At 51.2% G+C, this 15,630-nt stretch overlaps 1 protein-coding gene across 1 annotated transcript in view; it reads left to right on the top strand.

Annotated features, from left to right (window-relative positions):
* Positions 1–396: 396 nt before the first annotated feature.
* The window catches only part of necab2 (N-terminal EF-hand calcium binding protein 2), a 908,814-nt gene continuing 893,580 nt past the window's right edge, over positions 397–15,630 (top strand). Inside the window, exons 1-2 of the mRNA XM_085992018.1 lie at positions 397–651; positions 2,280–2,304. Coding sequence (XP_085848144.1) covers positions 418–651; positions 2,280–2,304 — 259 coding nt within the window. The 5' untranslated portion in view covers positions 397–417. The remainder of the gene's footprint in view (positions 652–2,279; positions 2,305–15,630) is intronic.

Below are 15,630 nucleotides of genomic sequence, written 5' to 3'. Positions count from 1 at the left end.
TATCTGTCTGTCTCTCTCTGTCTCCCTGTCTGTCTTTCTCTGTCTCTCTCCCTTATCTCTCTCCTCCCTTTCTCTCTCTCTCCCACTCTGTATTTCCCTCTCTGTCCTCCCTTTCTATTTCTCTCTCTCTGTATTTCCCTTTGTCACTCCTTCTCTCTTTCTATTTCTCTCTCTCTCCCCCTGTATATTTCCCTGTCTCTCCTTCTCCCGTTCTCTCTCTATTTCCCTGTCAGCCCTTCTCCCTTTCTCTCTCTCTCTATTTCCCTCTGTCTCTCGTTCTCCCGTTCTCTCTCTCTCTGTCAGCCTCTCCATCCTCTTTCTGTGCGAGTGCGTGAGCGGTGACGGTGAGGGGAGGGGAGGGGAGGCGTGTGGTGTCGGTGGTGCCGGGGTGGGGAGGGGGGTCCGCAGGATGTGAAGATGTGTGATCAGGCAGCTCGCTACTGCAGGGACAGCGTCCAGCACCTCGGCACGGTCCTCCACAAGCAGCCGCCGCACCAGCGCAGCATCAGGGGGCTGGACGGAGTCCTCCGCTGGGTCTTCACCAAGATGAGCGACAAGAAGTTCGGGGAGCGGGAATCCCTGAAGGGAGAGGCGGCTTCCAGGGACCAGGTCACTCCGGAGAGCAAGAAAGGCATCTCAGTCATACTGGATGTAGGTAGCTGCTTCATCTCCTCGCCCCGGGTCCTGCAACATCTCCCAGACTGGAGTTGTGAGCAAGAGTCAATCATTTGCAGCGTGGCCTATATATCATTCAATCAGAAACTTTAGTCGTTTACTTTAAGTGGAATTAGCAATCTGTTTGCTCACGGCTCCCAGCAACAGACCTGCTAAAGAGGTTTTATTAAAATAAGAGGCTGTGGCCAACTTTCAAGCATTAGTTATGTGCGGTTACAATCCATTTCTCTCCACTGCGGTCTAACCGTCAGGTCCAACTCAGTCCCACATTGGATCTGACCAGATGGGGACTGAAATCGGTGTGTTTAAAAAAAGAAATAGTAAATTAATAAATCAAATATAAATCGACTGGGCGTTGCGAGATAGAAAGAGAGAAAAAACTGAGAGGGGGAGAGAGAGAAACAGTTAAATATAGAGAAACTGAGAGGGCAATACAGAGAGGGAAAGAGAGATGCAGAGACAGAGGGAGACAGAGTGAGAGGGAGAAGGAGAGACAGAGGGAGAGAGAGGGAGAGAAAGGGAGAAGGAGAGACAGAGGGAGACAGAGTGAGAGAGAGAGAGGGAGAAGGAGAGACAGAGGGAGAGAGATAGGGAGAGAAAGGGAGGAGAGACAGAGGGAGACAGAGGGAGAGAGAAAGGGAGAAGGAGAGACAGAGGGAGAGAGAGAGGGAGAGAAAGGGAGAAGGAGAGACAGAGGGAGAGAGAGCGGGAGCGAAAGGGAGGAGAGACAGAGGGAGACAGAGTGAGAGAGAAAGGGAGAAGGAAAAACACGGAGAGAGAGAGGGAGAGAAAGGGAGGAGAGACAGAGGGACACAGAGTGTGAGAGAAAGGGAGAAGGAGAGACAGGGAGAGAGAAAGGGAGAAGGAGAGACAGAGGGAGAGAGAGAGGGAGAGAAAGGGAGGAGAGACAGAGGGAGACAGAGTGAGAGAGAAAGGGAGAAGGAGAGAGAGAGGGAAAGAAAGGGAGAAGGAGAGACAGAGGGAGAGAGAGAGGGAGAGAAAGGGAGAAGGAGAGACAGAGGGAGACAGAGTGAGAGAGAGGGAGAGAAAGGGAGGAGAGACAGAGGGAGACAGAGTGAGAGAGAACGGGAGAAGGAGAGACAGAGGGAGAGAGAGAGGGAGAGAAAGGGAGGAGAGACAGAGGGAGACAGAGTGAGAGAAAGGGAGAAGGAGAGAGAGGGGGAGACAGAGTGAGAGAGAGAGGGAGAGAGAGAGGGAGAAGGAGAGACAGAGGGAGACAGAGTGAGAGAGAAAGGGAGAAGGAGAGACAGAGGGAGACAGAGTGAGAGAGAGAGGGAGAGACAGAGGGAGACAGAGTGAGAGAGAAAGGGATAAGGAGAGACCAAGAGAAAAGGATAAGGAGAGACAGAGGGGAATAGAGGGAGGTAGAGAGAGCGAGAGCGAGAGAGAGATTCAGTTGGTGCTGGTGAGTTAAATGTGAAAGCTGTCCAAAGTTGAATCACAGTAGAGAAATGTCACATTAAATACTGGAAGCAAGTTTGGGGAAATTCTGAGCTGGTGATTTGTGTTTGAATTTCTGTGGAGTCTGTTCATTGCCTGGAAGAAATGAATCCTCTTAAAATCTATTTTCTCAATCTCTCTAGATATTCAGAAGAGCTGATAAAAATGGTAAGTGCTGATTCATATTGGTGAATGTTTAATGTATGATCGGCGCTATTAGTGATGTCAATTTAAGGATACCAGGGATTAAAGGGTTAAATTAGTAGGACAGGTTGCATAAACTTGGCTTGTATTCCTTTGGGTTTAGAAGAGTGGGGAGTGATCTAATTGAGGTGCTTAAAATGTTAGAAGGATCCAACAGGGTCGATACGGAGAAACTATTTCCTCTGAAATCTTGGCCTTCATCTCAAGTGGGCTGGATTACAAAGGAGTGGAAGTTGTGCTTTAACTGTCAGATCCCATCTGGACATTGCGTTCAGTTCTGGGCCCCACACCTCAGGAAGGATATATTGGCCTTGGAGTGGGAGCAGCACAAATTCACCGGAATGATACCGGGGCTAAGAGGGTTAACTTATGAGGACAGGTTGCATAGAGGAGGCTTATAGACGATTGAGAGTGTTTAAAATGTTAAAAGGATTCGATAGGGTAGATACAGAGAAACTACTTCCTTTGGTGGGGAATCCAGAGTAAGGATGCTTCATATTAAAATTAGAGCTCGGCCATTTAAGATGAAAATCAGGAAACACCATTTCACACAAAGGGCAGTGGAAATCTGGAACTCCCTTCCCCAAAGGGCTGTGGAAATCTGGAACTCCCTTCCCCAAAGGGCTGTGGAAATCTGGAACTCCCTTCCCCAAAGGGCAGTGGAAATCTGGAACTCCCTTCCCCAAAGGGCAGTGGAAATCTGGAACTCCCTTCCCCAAAGGGCAGTGGAAATCTGGAACTCCCTTCCCCAAAGGGCTGTGGAAATCTGGAACTCCCTTCCCCAAAGGGCAGTGGAAATCTGGAACTCCCTTCCCCAAAGGGCAGTGGAAATCTGGAACTCCCTTCCCCAAAGGGCAGTGGAAATCTGGAACTCCCTTCCCCAAAGGGCAGTGGAAATCTGGAACTCCCTTCATGTTTGACAAATTTGCTTGAGTTTTTTGAGGAAGTAACATACAGGGTGGATAAAGGGGAACCAGTGGACGTAGTGTATTTAGACTTCCAAAAGGCATTTGACAAGGTGCCACACAAAAGATTATTGCTCAAGATAAAAAATCACGGGATTGGGGGTAATATTCTGGCATGGGTGGAGGATTGGCTCTCTAACAGAAAGCAGAGAGTTGGGATAAATGGTTCGTTCTCAGATTGGCAACCAGTAACTAGTGGTGTTCCGCAGGGGTCAGTGCTGGGTCCCCAACTCTTTACAATCTATATTAACGATTTGGAGGAGGGGACCGAGTGTAACATATCAAAGTTTGCAGATGATACAAAGATGGGACGGAAAGTAGTGAGTGAGGAGGACATAAAAAACCTGCAAAGGGACATAGACAGGCTAAGTAAGTGGGCAGAGATTTGGCAGATGGAATACAATACTGGAAAGTGTGAGGTTATGCACTTTGGCAGGAAAAATCATAGAGCAAGTTATTATCTTAATGGCAAGAAACTGGAAAGTACTGTAGTACAAAGGGATCTGGGGTCCTGGTGCACGAAACTCAAAAAGTTAGTATGCAGGTGCTGCAAGTGATTAAGAAGGCCAATGGAATGTTGGCTTTTATTGCTAGGGGGATGGAATATAAAAACAGGGAGGTATTGCTGCAGTTGTACAAGGTATTGGTGAGACCGCACCTGGAATACTGCATACAGTTTTGGTGTCCATACTTAAGAAAAGACATACTTGCTCTCGAGTCAGTACAAAGAAGGTTCACTCGGTTAATCCCGGGGATGAGGGGGTGGTCATATGAGGAGAGGTTGAGTAGATTGGGACTCTACTCATTGGAGTTCAGAAGAATGAGAGGCGATCTTATTGAAACATATAAGATTGTGAAGGGGCTTGATCGGGTGGATGCGGTGAGGATGTTCCCAATGATGGGTGAAACTAGAACTAGGGGGCATAATCTTAAAATAAGGGGCTGCTCATTCAAAACTGAGATGAGGAGAAACTTCTTCACTCAGAGGGTGGTAGGTTTGTGGAATTTGCTGCCCCAGAAAGCTGTGGAAGCTACATCATTAAATAAATTTAAAACAGAAATAGATAGTTTCCTAGAAGTAAAGGGAATTAAGGGTTACGGGGAGCGGGCCGGAAATTGGACATGAGTCTAGGTTCGGAATGGTCATGGCCCTGTGGGTAGTGGAGTGGGCCCAGGGGCCGTGTAGCCTTGTTCTGCTCCTACTTTGTTCTAATTCTGTGTTAGATTTCAGGAGATGGTTTTATTCCTGTTCCTGGCTGGGGTGGAGATCGCCTTTACAGAAGGTAAGTACTGTAGAAAATATAGGGACAGAGTGATCTCCTGGAAGAATTTCGATCGCCTAGATGGGTCGGAGAGGAATTTCCCAGATTTTTTTCTCCCAAATTGGCCATTGGGTCTTTATCTGGTTTTTCGCCTCTCTCGGGAGATCACATGGGTTCGGGTGGATGCAGAGTGATAGAAGATTTGAGGTTAGGATCAGATCAGCCATGATCTTATTGAATGGTGGAGCAGGCTCGAGGGGCCGATTGGCCCACTCCTGCTCCTATTTCTTATGTTCTTATGTTCTTATGTTCAAAGGGCAGTGGAAATCTGGAACTCCCTTCCCCAAAGGGCAGTGGAAATCTGGAACTCCCTTCCCCAAAGGGCTGTGGAAATCTGGAACTCCCTTCCCCAAAGGGCGGTGGAAATCTGGAACTCCCTTCCCCAAAGGGCAGTGGAAATCTGGAACTCCCTTCCCCAAAGGGCAGTGGAAATCTGGAACTCCCTTCCCCAAAGGGCAGTGGAAATCTGGAACTCCCTTCCCCAAAGGGCTGTGGAAATCTGGAACTTCCTTCCCCAAAGGGCAGTGGAAATCTGGAACTCCCTTCCCCAAAGGGCAGTGGAAATCTGGAACTCCCTTCCCCAAAGGGCAGTGGAAATCTGGAACTCCCTTCCCCAAAGGGCAGTGGAAATCTGGAACTCCCTTCCCCAAAGGGCAGTGGATGCTGGGGGTCAATTGAAGCTTTCAAGACTGAGAAAGACAGATTTTTGTTCGGTAAGAGTATCAAGGGATAGGGACCACCGCAGGTGAATGGGGTTGAGATGCAGATCAGCCATGATCTAATTGAGGCTCGAGGGGCTGAATGGTCTCCTCCTGTTCCTATGATGATGTAGAAGGTTTTTTTTCCATGACAGACTGTGACAAGTTTACATAGAAATATGGAATACATTTGTTAGGACTGTAAACTTCATCTTTGTATCTGTTTTAAACCTGGGCTTAGGGCAGGACTCTGAGGAGCTCTGGCTCAGGAAACGCTGATTTGTTCCGATTTCCTCTCCTCCTCTCCTGAGGAAGCTGATGCACTGGGTACAGATTCCAGGGGCATTGATTCTCACTGGGGTACGGGTTCAATAGGCAGTGACTCACTGGGGTATGGGTTCCATGGGCACTGACTCTCACTGGGGTATGGATTCCACGGGCACTGACTCTCACTGGGGTACGGATTCTATGGGCACTGAATCTCGCTGGGGTACGGGTTCCATTGACACTGACTCTCACTGGGGTATGGGTTCAATGGGCACTGACTCACTGGGGTATGGGTTCCATAGTCACTGACTCTCACTGGGGTACGGATTCCACGGGTACTGACTCTCACTGGGGCACAGGTTCCATGGGCACTGACTCTCACTGGGGTACGGATTCCATGGGCACTGACTCACTGGGGTACAGGTTCCACGGGCACTGACTCTCGCTGGGGTACGGGTTCCATGGGCACTGATTCTCGCTGGGGTACGGGTTCCGTGGGTACTGATTCTCACTGGGGTTCGGGACCGATGTCCTAGGGGGAGTGTTTGCTAGTGCACTGAGGGAGGGTTTAAACTAAAATGGCAGGGGGTTGGGAACCTGAGCAGGGAGACAGAGGAAAGGGAATCAAGGATAGAAGCAAAAGACAGGAAGGAGAAAAACAAAGGTGGCAGTCAGAGAAATCAAGGGTTTAAATCAAACATGGCCACAGTAAATAATAATTCTAAAAGATCTAAGAGAATTAAAAAAACAAACCTGAAGGCTTTGTGTCTTAATGCGAGGAGCATTCGTAATAAGGTGGATGAATTAGCTGTGCAAATAGAGGTAAACGACTATGATATAATGGGGATTATGGAAACATGGCTCCAGGGTGACCAAGGCTGGGAACTCAACATCCAGGGGTATTCAATATTCAGGAAAGATAGGCAAAAAGGAAAGGGAGGTGGGGTAGCATTGCCGGTTAAAGGGGGGATTAACACAATTGTAAGGAAGGATATTAACTCTGATGATGTGGAATCTGTATGGGTAGAACTGAGAAATACCAAGGCGCAGAAAACGTTAGTGGGAGTGGTATATAGACCCCTAAACAGTAATGCGGGGAGGTTGGGGATGGCATTAAAAGGGAAATTAGAGAAGCGTGCAATAAGGGCACAGCAGTTATCATGGGTGACTTTAATCTACATATAGATTGGGCTAACCAAATTAGTAACAATACTGTGGAGGAGGAATTCCTGGAGTGTATACGGGGTGGTTTCCTGGACCAATATGTCGAGGAACCAACTAGAGATCAGGCCATCTTAGACTGGGTATTTTGTAATGAGAAAGGATTAATTAGCAATCTTGTTGTGCGAAGCCCCTTGGGTCGGAGTGATCATAATATGATAGAATTCTTCATTAAGATGGAGAGTGAAGTAGTTGACTCAGAGACTAGGGTCCTGAATTTAAATAAAGGAAACTACGATGGTATGAGGTGCGAGTTGGGTAGGATTGATTGGGGAATGTCACTCAAAGGGTTGATGGTGGATAGGCAATGGCAAACATTCAAAGATCGCATGGATGAACTACAGAATTTGTTCATCCCAGTTTGGCATAAAAATAAAACAAAAAAGGTGACACAACCGTGGCTAACAAGGGAAATTAGGGATAGCATAAGATCCAAGGAGAGGACATATAAATTGGCCAGAAAAAGCAGTAAACCTGAGGATTGGGAACAGTTTAAGATTCAGCAAAGGAGGACAGAGGGATTAATTAAGAGGGGGAAAATAGAGTATGAGAGTAAGCTTGCAGGTAACATAAAAACTGACTGTAAAAGCTTTTATAGATATGTGAAGGGAAAAAGATTGGTAAAGTCAAGCATAGGTCCCTTGCAGTCAGAATCAGGGGAATTTATAATGAGGAACAAAGACATGGTAGACCAATTAAATACATACTTTGGTTCTGTCTTCACAAAGGAGGACACAAATAAACTCCCAGAGATGTCGGGGAACATAGGGTCTAATGAGAGGGAGGAACTGAATGATATCAGAATTTGTCGGGAAATGGTGTTAGGGAAATTGACGGAATTGAAGGCCGATAAATCCCCAGGGCCCGATAATCTACATCCTAGGGTACTTAAGGAAGTGGCCCTAGAAATAGTAGATGCATTGCTGGTCATCTTCCAAAATTCTATAGACTCTGGAACAGTACCCATGGATTGGAGGGTAGCTAATTTTACCCCACTATTCAAAAAAGGTGGTAGAGAAAAAGCGGGGAATTATAGACCGGTAAGTCTGACATCGGTAGTGGGGAAAATGCTAGAGTCCATTATAAAAAATGTAACAGCAGAGCACTTGGAAAACAGTGACAGGATCGGACAAAGTCAACATGGATTTACACAAGGTAAATCGTGCTTGACTAATCTACTGGAATTTTTTGAGGATGTAGCTGGTAAAATAGATAAGGGAGCACCAGTGGATGTGGTGTCTTTGGACTTTCAGAAGGCTTTCGATAAGGTCCCACATAAGAGATTAGCGTGTAAAGTTAAGGCACATGGGATTGGGAGCAAGGTATTGACTTGGATAGAGAACTGGTTGGCAGACAAAAAGCAAAGAGTTGGAATAAACGGGTCTTTTTCCGAGTGGCAGGTGGGGTACCGCAGGGATCAGTCCTAGGTCCCCAGCTATTCACAATATATATTAATGATCTAGACGAGGGAACTAGATGTAATATCTCCAAGTTTGCAGATAACACAAAGCTGGGTGGGCGTGTGTGCTGTGAGGAGGATGCCGAGAAACTCCAGTATGATTTGGACAGGTTGGGTGATTGGGCAGAAGCATGGCAGATGCAATATAATGTGGATAAATGCGAGGTTATCGACTTTGGTGTCAAAAACAGGAAGGCAGATTATTATCTGAATGGCAATAGATTGGGAGAAGGGGAAGTGCAACGAGACCTGGGTGTCCTTGTGCACCAGTCGCTGAAGGTAAGCATGCAGGTGCAGCAGCCGGTTAAGAAGGCAAATGGTATGTTGGCCTTCGTAGCGAGAGGGTTCAAGTACAGGAACAAGGATGCCTTGCTGCAGTTGTACAGGGCCTTGGTGAGACCACATCTTGAGTATTGTGGGCACTGACTCTCACTGGGGTACGGGTTCCATGAGCACTGACCCTCACTGGGGTATGGGTTCAATGGGCACTGATTCACTGGGGTACAGCTTCCAAGGGGACTGACTCACTAGGATACGGATTCCATGGGGACTGACTCACTGGGGTACGGACTCCGCGGGCACTGACTCTCACTGGGGTATGGGTTCCATGGGCACTGACTCACTGGGATACGGGTTCCATGGGCACTGACTCACTAGCATACGGTTTCCATGGGCACTGACTCTCACTGGAGTATGGGTTCCGTGGGCTCTGACTCACTGGCGTACGGTTTCCATGGGCACTGACTCTCACTGGAGTATGGGTTCCTTGGGCACAGACTCTCACTTGTGCATGGGTTCCATGGGCACTGACTCACTGGCGTACGGATTCCATGGGCACTGACTCTCACTTGGGTATAGGTTCCATGGGCATTGACTCTCACTGGGTACAGTTTCCGTGAGCACTGACTCTCACTGGGATATGGGTGGGCACTGACTCACTGACGTATGGGTTCCATGGGCACTGACTCTCACTGGGGTACAGGTTCCATGGGCACTGACTCACTGGGGCATGGGTTCCATGGGCACTGACTCTCACTGGGATATGGGTTCCTTTGGCATTGACTCACTGGGGTACAAGTTCAATGTGCACTGACTCACTGGGGGATGGGTTCCACGGGCACGAACTCACTGGGGTACGGGTTCCATGGGCACTGACTCACTAGGGTACGGGTTCCATGGGCACTGACTCACTGGGGTACAGGTTCAATGGGCACTGACTCACGGGCATGGGTTCCATGGGCACTGACTCACTGATGTATGGGTTCCATGGGCACTGACTCTCACTGGGGTATGGGTTCCATGGGCACTGACTCTCACTGGGATATGGGTTCCATGGGCACTGACTCACTGGGGCATGGGTTCCATGGGCACTGACTCACTGATGTATGGGTTCCATGGGCACTGACTCTCACTGGGATATGGGTTCCATGGGCACTGACTCTCACTGGGGTATGGGTTCCATGGGCACTGACTCTCACTGGGATATGGGTTCCATGGGCACTGACTCACTGGGGTACGGGTTCCATGGGCACTGACTCTCACTGGGATATGGGTTTAATGGGCACTGACTGACTGGGGTATGGGTTCAATGGGCACCGACTCACTGGGGTATGGGTTCCATGGGCACTGACTCTCACTGGGATATGGGTTCCTTGGGCACTGACTCACTGGGGTACGGGTTCAATGGGCACCGACTCACTGGGGTACGGGTTCCATGGGCACTGACTCTCACTGGGATATGGGTTCCATGGGCACTGACTCACTGGGGTACAGGTTCAATGGGCACCGACTCACTGGGGTACGGGTTCCATGGGCACTGACTCTCACTGGGATATGGGTTCCTTGGGCACTGACTCACTGGGGTACGGGTTCAATGGGCACCGACTCACTGGGGTACGGGTTCCATGGGCACTGACTCTCACTGGGATATGGGTTCCATGGGCACTGACTCACTGGGGTACGGGTTCAATGGGCACCGACTCACTGGGGTACGGGTTCCATGAGCACTGGCTCTCACTGGGATATGGGTTCCTTGGGCACGGACTCACTGGGGTACGGGTTCAATGGGCACCGACTCACTGGGATACGGGTTCCATGGGCACTGACTCTCTCTGGGGTACAGGTTCCTTGGGCACTGACTCACTGGGGTACAGGTTCAATGGGCACTGACTCACTGGGGTACGGGTTCAATGGGCACCGACTCACTCGGGTACGGGTTCCATGGGCACTGACTATCTTCCACCGCCTCACGCAAGGGCCCACTCCTGGAGCCTGTTACATAGAAACAGGAGGAGGCCATTCAGCCCCTCAAGACTGTTCTGCCATTCAGTGAGATCATGACTGATCTGTACCTCAACTTCATTTACCTGCCTTTGCTCCATATCGCTTGATCCTTTGAACTAAGAAAAATCTCTCCATCTCAGCCTTGAACGCGCCAATTGTACCCCAGCATCCACAGCCTGTTGGGGAGAGTCTTCCAGATTTCCAGTACTCCGCATCCTCACCCAGAAGCTGTATTGGCAGCAGGGGAGGTGGCTGCGTCAGGAGCAGGAGCAAGAGTTCTCTCCCCAGCCCCAAGGAGACTGAGGCATGCCCCCAGCTGGGATCTGTGAGCACCAATGTTCAAATGTGGCATCATTTAGACTCGAATGCTCAGACAGACTAGATGCAGGAAGGATGTTCCCGATGGTCGGGGAGTCCAGAAACAGGGGTCACAGTCTAAGGATAAGGGGTAAGCCATTTAGGACTGAGATGAGGAGGAATTTCTTCACCCAGAGAGTGGTGAACCTGTGGAAGTCTCTACCACAGAAGGCAGTAGAGGCCAATTCATTAAATATATTCAAGAAGGAGTTGGATATATTTCTTAAGGCTAAAGGGATCATGGGATATGGAGAGAAGGCAGGAGCAGGGTAATGAATTTGGATGATCAGCCATGATCTCATTGAATGGCGGAGCAGGCTCGAGGGGCCGAATGGCCTCCTCCTGCTCTTATCTTCTATGTTTCTATGTTTCTATGTTTCCATGGGCACTGACTCTCACTGGGGTACAGGTTCCATGAGCACTGACCCTCATTGGGTACGGGTTCAACGGGCACTGATTCACTGGGGTACAGCTTCCAAGGGGACTGACTCACTAGGGTATGGATTCCATGGAGACTGACTCACTGGGGTACGGATTCCGCGGGCAATGACTCTCACTGGGGTATGGGTTCCATGGGCACTGACTCACTGGGATACGGGTTCCATGGGCACTGACTCACTGGCATACGGGTTCCATGGGCACTGACTCACTGGGATATGGATTCCGCAGGCACTGACTCTCACTGGGGTATGGGTTCCATGGGCACTGACTCACTGGCATACGGGTTCCATGGGCACTGACTCACTGGGATATCGATTCCGCAGGCACTGACTCTCACTGGGGTATGGGTTCCGTGGGCTCTGACTCACTGGCGTACGGGTTCCATGGGCACTGACTCTCACTTGGGTATAGGTTCCATGGGCACTGACTCTCACTGGGATATGGGTCCCATGGGCACTGACTCACTGACATATGGTTCCATGGGCAATGACTGTCACTGGGGTACAGGTTCCATGGGCACTGACTCACTGGGGCATGGGTTCCATGGGCACTGACTCTCACTGGGATATGGGTTCCTTGGGCATTGACTCACTGGGGTACAGGTTCAATGGGCACTGACTCAATGGGGGATGGGTTCCACGGGCACGAACTCACTGGGCTACGGGTTCCATGGGCACTGACTCACTGGGGCATGGGTTCCATGGGCACTGACTCACTGATGTATGGGTTCCATGGGCACTGACTCTCACTGGGATATGGGTTCCATGGGCACTGACTCTCACTGGGGTATGGGTTCCATGGGCACTGACTCTCACTGGGATATGGGTTCCATGGGCACTGACTCACTGGGGTACGGGTTCAATGGGCACCGACTCACTGGGGTACGGGTTCCATGGGCACTGACTCTCACTGGGATATGGGTTCCTTGGGCACTGACTCACTGGGGTACGGGTTCAATGGGCACCGACTCACTGGGGTACGGGTTCCATGGGCACTGACTCTCACTGGGATATGGGTTCCTTGGGCACTGACTCACTGGGGTACGGGTTCCATGGGCACTGACTCACTGGCATACGGGTTCCATGGGCACTGACTCACTGGGATATGGATTCCGCAGGCACTGACTCTCACTGGGGTATGGGTTCCATGGGCACTGACTCACTGGCATACGGGTTCCATGGGCACTGACTCACTGGGATATGGATTCCGCAGGCACTGACTCTCACTGGGGTATGGGTTCCGTGGGCTCTGACTCACTGGCGTACGGGTTCCATGGGCACTGACTCTCACTTGGGTATAGGTTCCATGGGCACTGACTCTCACTGGGATATGGGTTCCGTGGGCACTGACTCACTGACATATGGTTCCCTGGGCACTGACTGTCACTGGGGTACAGTTTCCATGGGCACTGACTCACTGGGGTACGGGTTCCATGGGCACTGACTCTCACTGGGATATGGGTTCCTTGGGCATTGACTCACTGGGGTACAGGTTCAATGGGCACTGACTCACTGGGGGATGGGTTCCACGGGCATGAACTCACCGGGGTACGGGTTCCATGGGCACTGACTCACTGGGGCATGGGTTCCATGGGCACTGACTCACTGATGTATGGGTTCCATGGGCACTGACTCTCACTGGGATATGGGTTCCATGGGCACTGACTCTCACTGGGGTATGGGTTCCATGGGCACTGACGCTCACTGGGATATGGGTTCCATGGGCACTGACTCACTGGGGTACGGGTTCAATGGGCACCGACTCACTGGGGTACGGGTTCCTTGGGCACTGACTCTCACTGGGATATGGGTTCAATGGGCACTGACTGACTGGGGTATGGGTTCAATGGGCACCGACTCACTGGGGTACGGGTTCCATGGGCACTGACTCTCACTGGGATATGGGTTCCTTGGGCACTGACTCACTGGGGTACGGGTTCAATGGGCACCGACTCACTGGGGTACGGGTTCCATGGGCACTGACTCTCACTGGGATATGGGTTCCTTGGGCACTGACTCACTGGGGTACGGGTTCCATGGGCACTGACTCACTGGCATACGGGTTCCATGGGCACTGACTCACTGGGATATGGATTCCGCAGGCACTGACTCTCACTGGGGTATGGCTTCCATGGGCACTGACTCACTGGCATACGGGTTCCATGGGCACTGACTCACTGGGATATGGGTTCCATGGGCACTGACTCTCACTGGGGTATGGGTTCCATGGGCACTGACTCTCACTGGGATATGGGTTCCATGGGCACTGACTCACTGGGGTATGGGTTCAATGGGCACCGACTCACTGGGGTACGGGTTCCATGGGCACTGACTCTCACTGGGATATGGGTTCAATGGGCACTGACTGACTGGGGCATGGGTTCCATGGGCACTGACTCACTGATGTATGGGTTCCATGGGCACTGACTCTCACTGGGATATGGGTTCCATGGGCACTGACTCTCACTGGGGTATGGGTTCCATGGGCACTGACTCTCACTGGGATATGGGTTCCATGGGCACTGACTCACTGGGGTACGGGTTCAATGGGCACCGACTCACTGGGGTACGGGTTCCTTGGGCACTGACTCTCACTGGGATATGGGTTCAATGGGCACTGACTGACTGGGGTATGGGTTCAATGGGCACCGACTCACTGGGGTACGGGTTCCATGGGCACTGACTCTCACTGGGTTATGGGCTCCTTGGGCACTGACTCACTGGGGTACGGGTTCAATGGGCACCGACTCACTGGGGTACGGGTTCCATGGGCACCGACTCTCACTGGGATATGGGTTCCATGGGCACTGACTCACTGGGGTACAGTTTCAATGGGCACCGACTCACTGGGGTACGGGTTCCATGAGCACTGACCCTCATTGGGTACGGGTTCAACAGGCACTGATTCACTGGGGTACAGCTTCCAAGGGGACTGACTCACTTGGGTATGGATTCCATGGAGACTGACTCACTGGGGTACGGATTCCGCGGGCAATGACTCTCACTGGGGTATGGGTTCCATGGGCACTGACTCACTGGCATACGGGTTCCATGGGCACTGGTTCACTGGGATATGGATTCCATGGATTCACTGGGGTACAGCTTCCAAGGGGACTGACTCACTTGGGTATGGATTCCATGGACACTGACTCACTGGGATATGGATTCCGCAGGCACTGACTCTCACTGGGGTATCGGTTCCATGGGCACTGACTCACTGGCATACGGGTTCCATGGGCACTGACTCACTGGGATATGGATTCCGCAGGCACTGACTCTCACTGGGGTATGGGTTCCGTGGGCTCTGACTCACTGGCGTACGGGTTCCATGGGCACTGACTCTCACTTGGGTATAGGTTCCATGGGCACTGATTCTCACTGGGATATGGGTTCCGTGGGCACTGACTCACTGACATATGGTTCCCTGGGCACTGACTGTCACTGGGGTACAGTTTCCATGGGCACTGACTCACTGGGGCATGGGTTCCATGGGCACTGACTCTCACTGGGATATGGGTTCCTTGGGCATTGACTCACTGGGGTACAGGTTCAATGGGCACTGACTCACTGGGGGATGGGTTCCACGGGCACGAACTCACTGGGGTACGGGTTCCATGGGCACTGACTCACTGGGGCATGGGTTCCATGGGCACTGACTCACTGATGTATGGGTTCCATGGGCACTGACTCTCACTGGGATATGGGTTCCATGGGCACTGACTCTCACTGGGGTATGGGTTCCATGGGCACTGACTCTCACTGGGATATGGGTTCCATGGGCACTGACTCACTGGGGTACGGGTTACATGGGCGCTGACTCTCACTGGGATATGGGTTCCTTGGGCATTGACTCACTGGGGTACAGGTTCAATGGGCACTGACTCACTGGGGGATGGGTTCCACGGGCATGAACTCATTGGGGTACGGGTTCCATGGGCACTGATTCACTGGGGCATGGGTTCCATGGGCACTGACTCACTGATGTATGGGTTCCATGGGCACTGACTCTCACTGGGATATGGGTTCCATGGGCACTGACTCTCACTGGGGTATGGGTTCCATGGGCACTGACTCTCACTGGGATATGGGTTCCATGGGCACTGACTCACTGGGGTACGGGTTCAATGGGCACCGACTCACTGGGGTACGGGTTCCTTGGGCACTGACTCTCACTGGGATATGGGTTCAATGGGCACTGACTGACTGGGGTATGGGTTCAATGGGCACCGACTCACTGGGGTACGGGTTCCATGGGCACTGACTCTCACTGGGATATGG

This window comes from Somniosus microcephalus, chromosome 6, assembly GCF_052327205.1.
Source record: "Somniosus microcephalus isolate GS21.2 chromosome 6, FLI_Smic_1.0, whole genome shotgun sequence".
Classification (NCBI taxonomy): Eukaryota; Metazoa; Chordata; class Chondrichthyes; order Squaliformes; family Somniosidae; genus Somniosus; species Somniosus microcephalus.
Note: the sequence above shows the minus strand (reverse complement) of the source record. Positions and strands in the feature narration are given on the sequence as shown.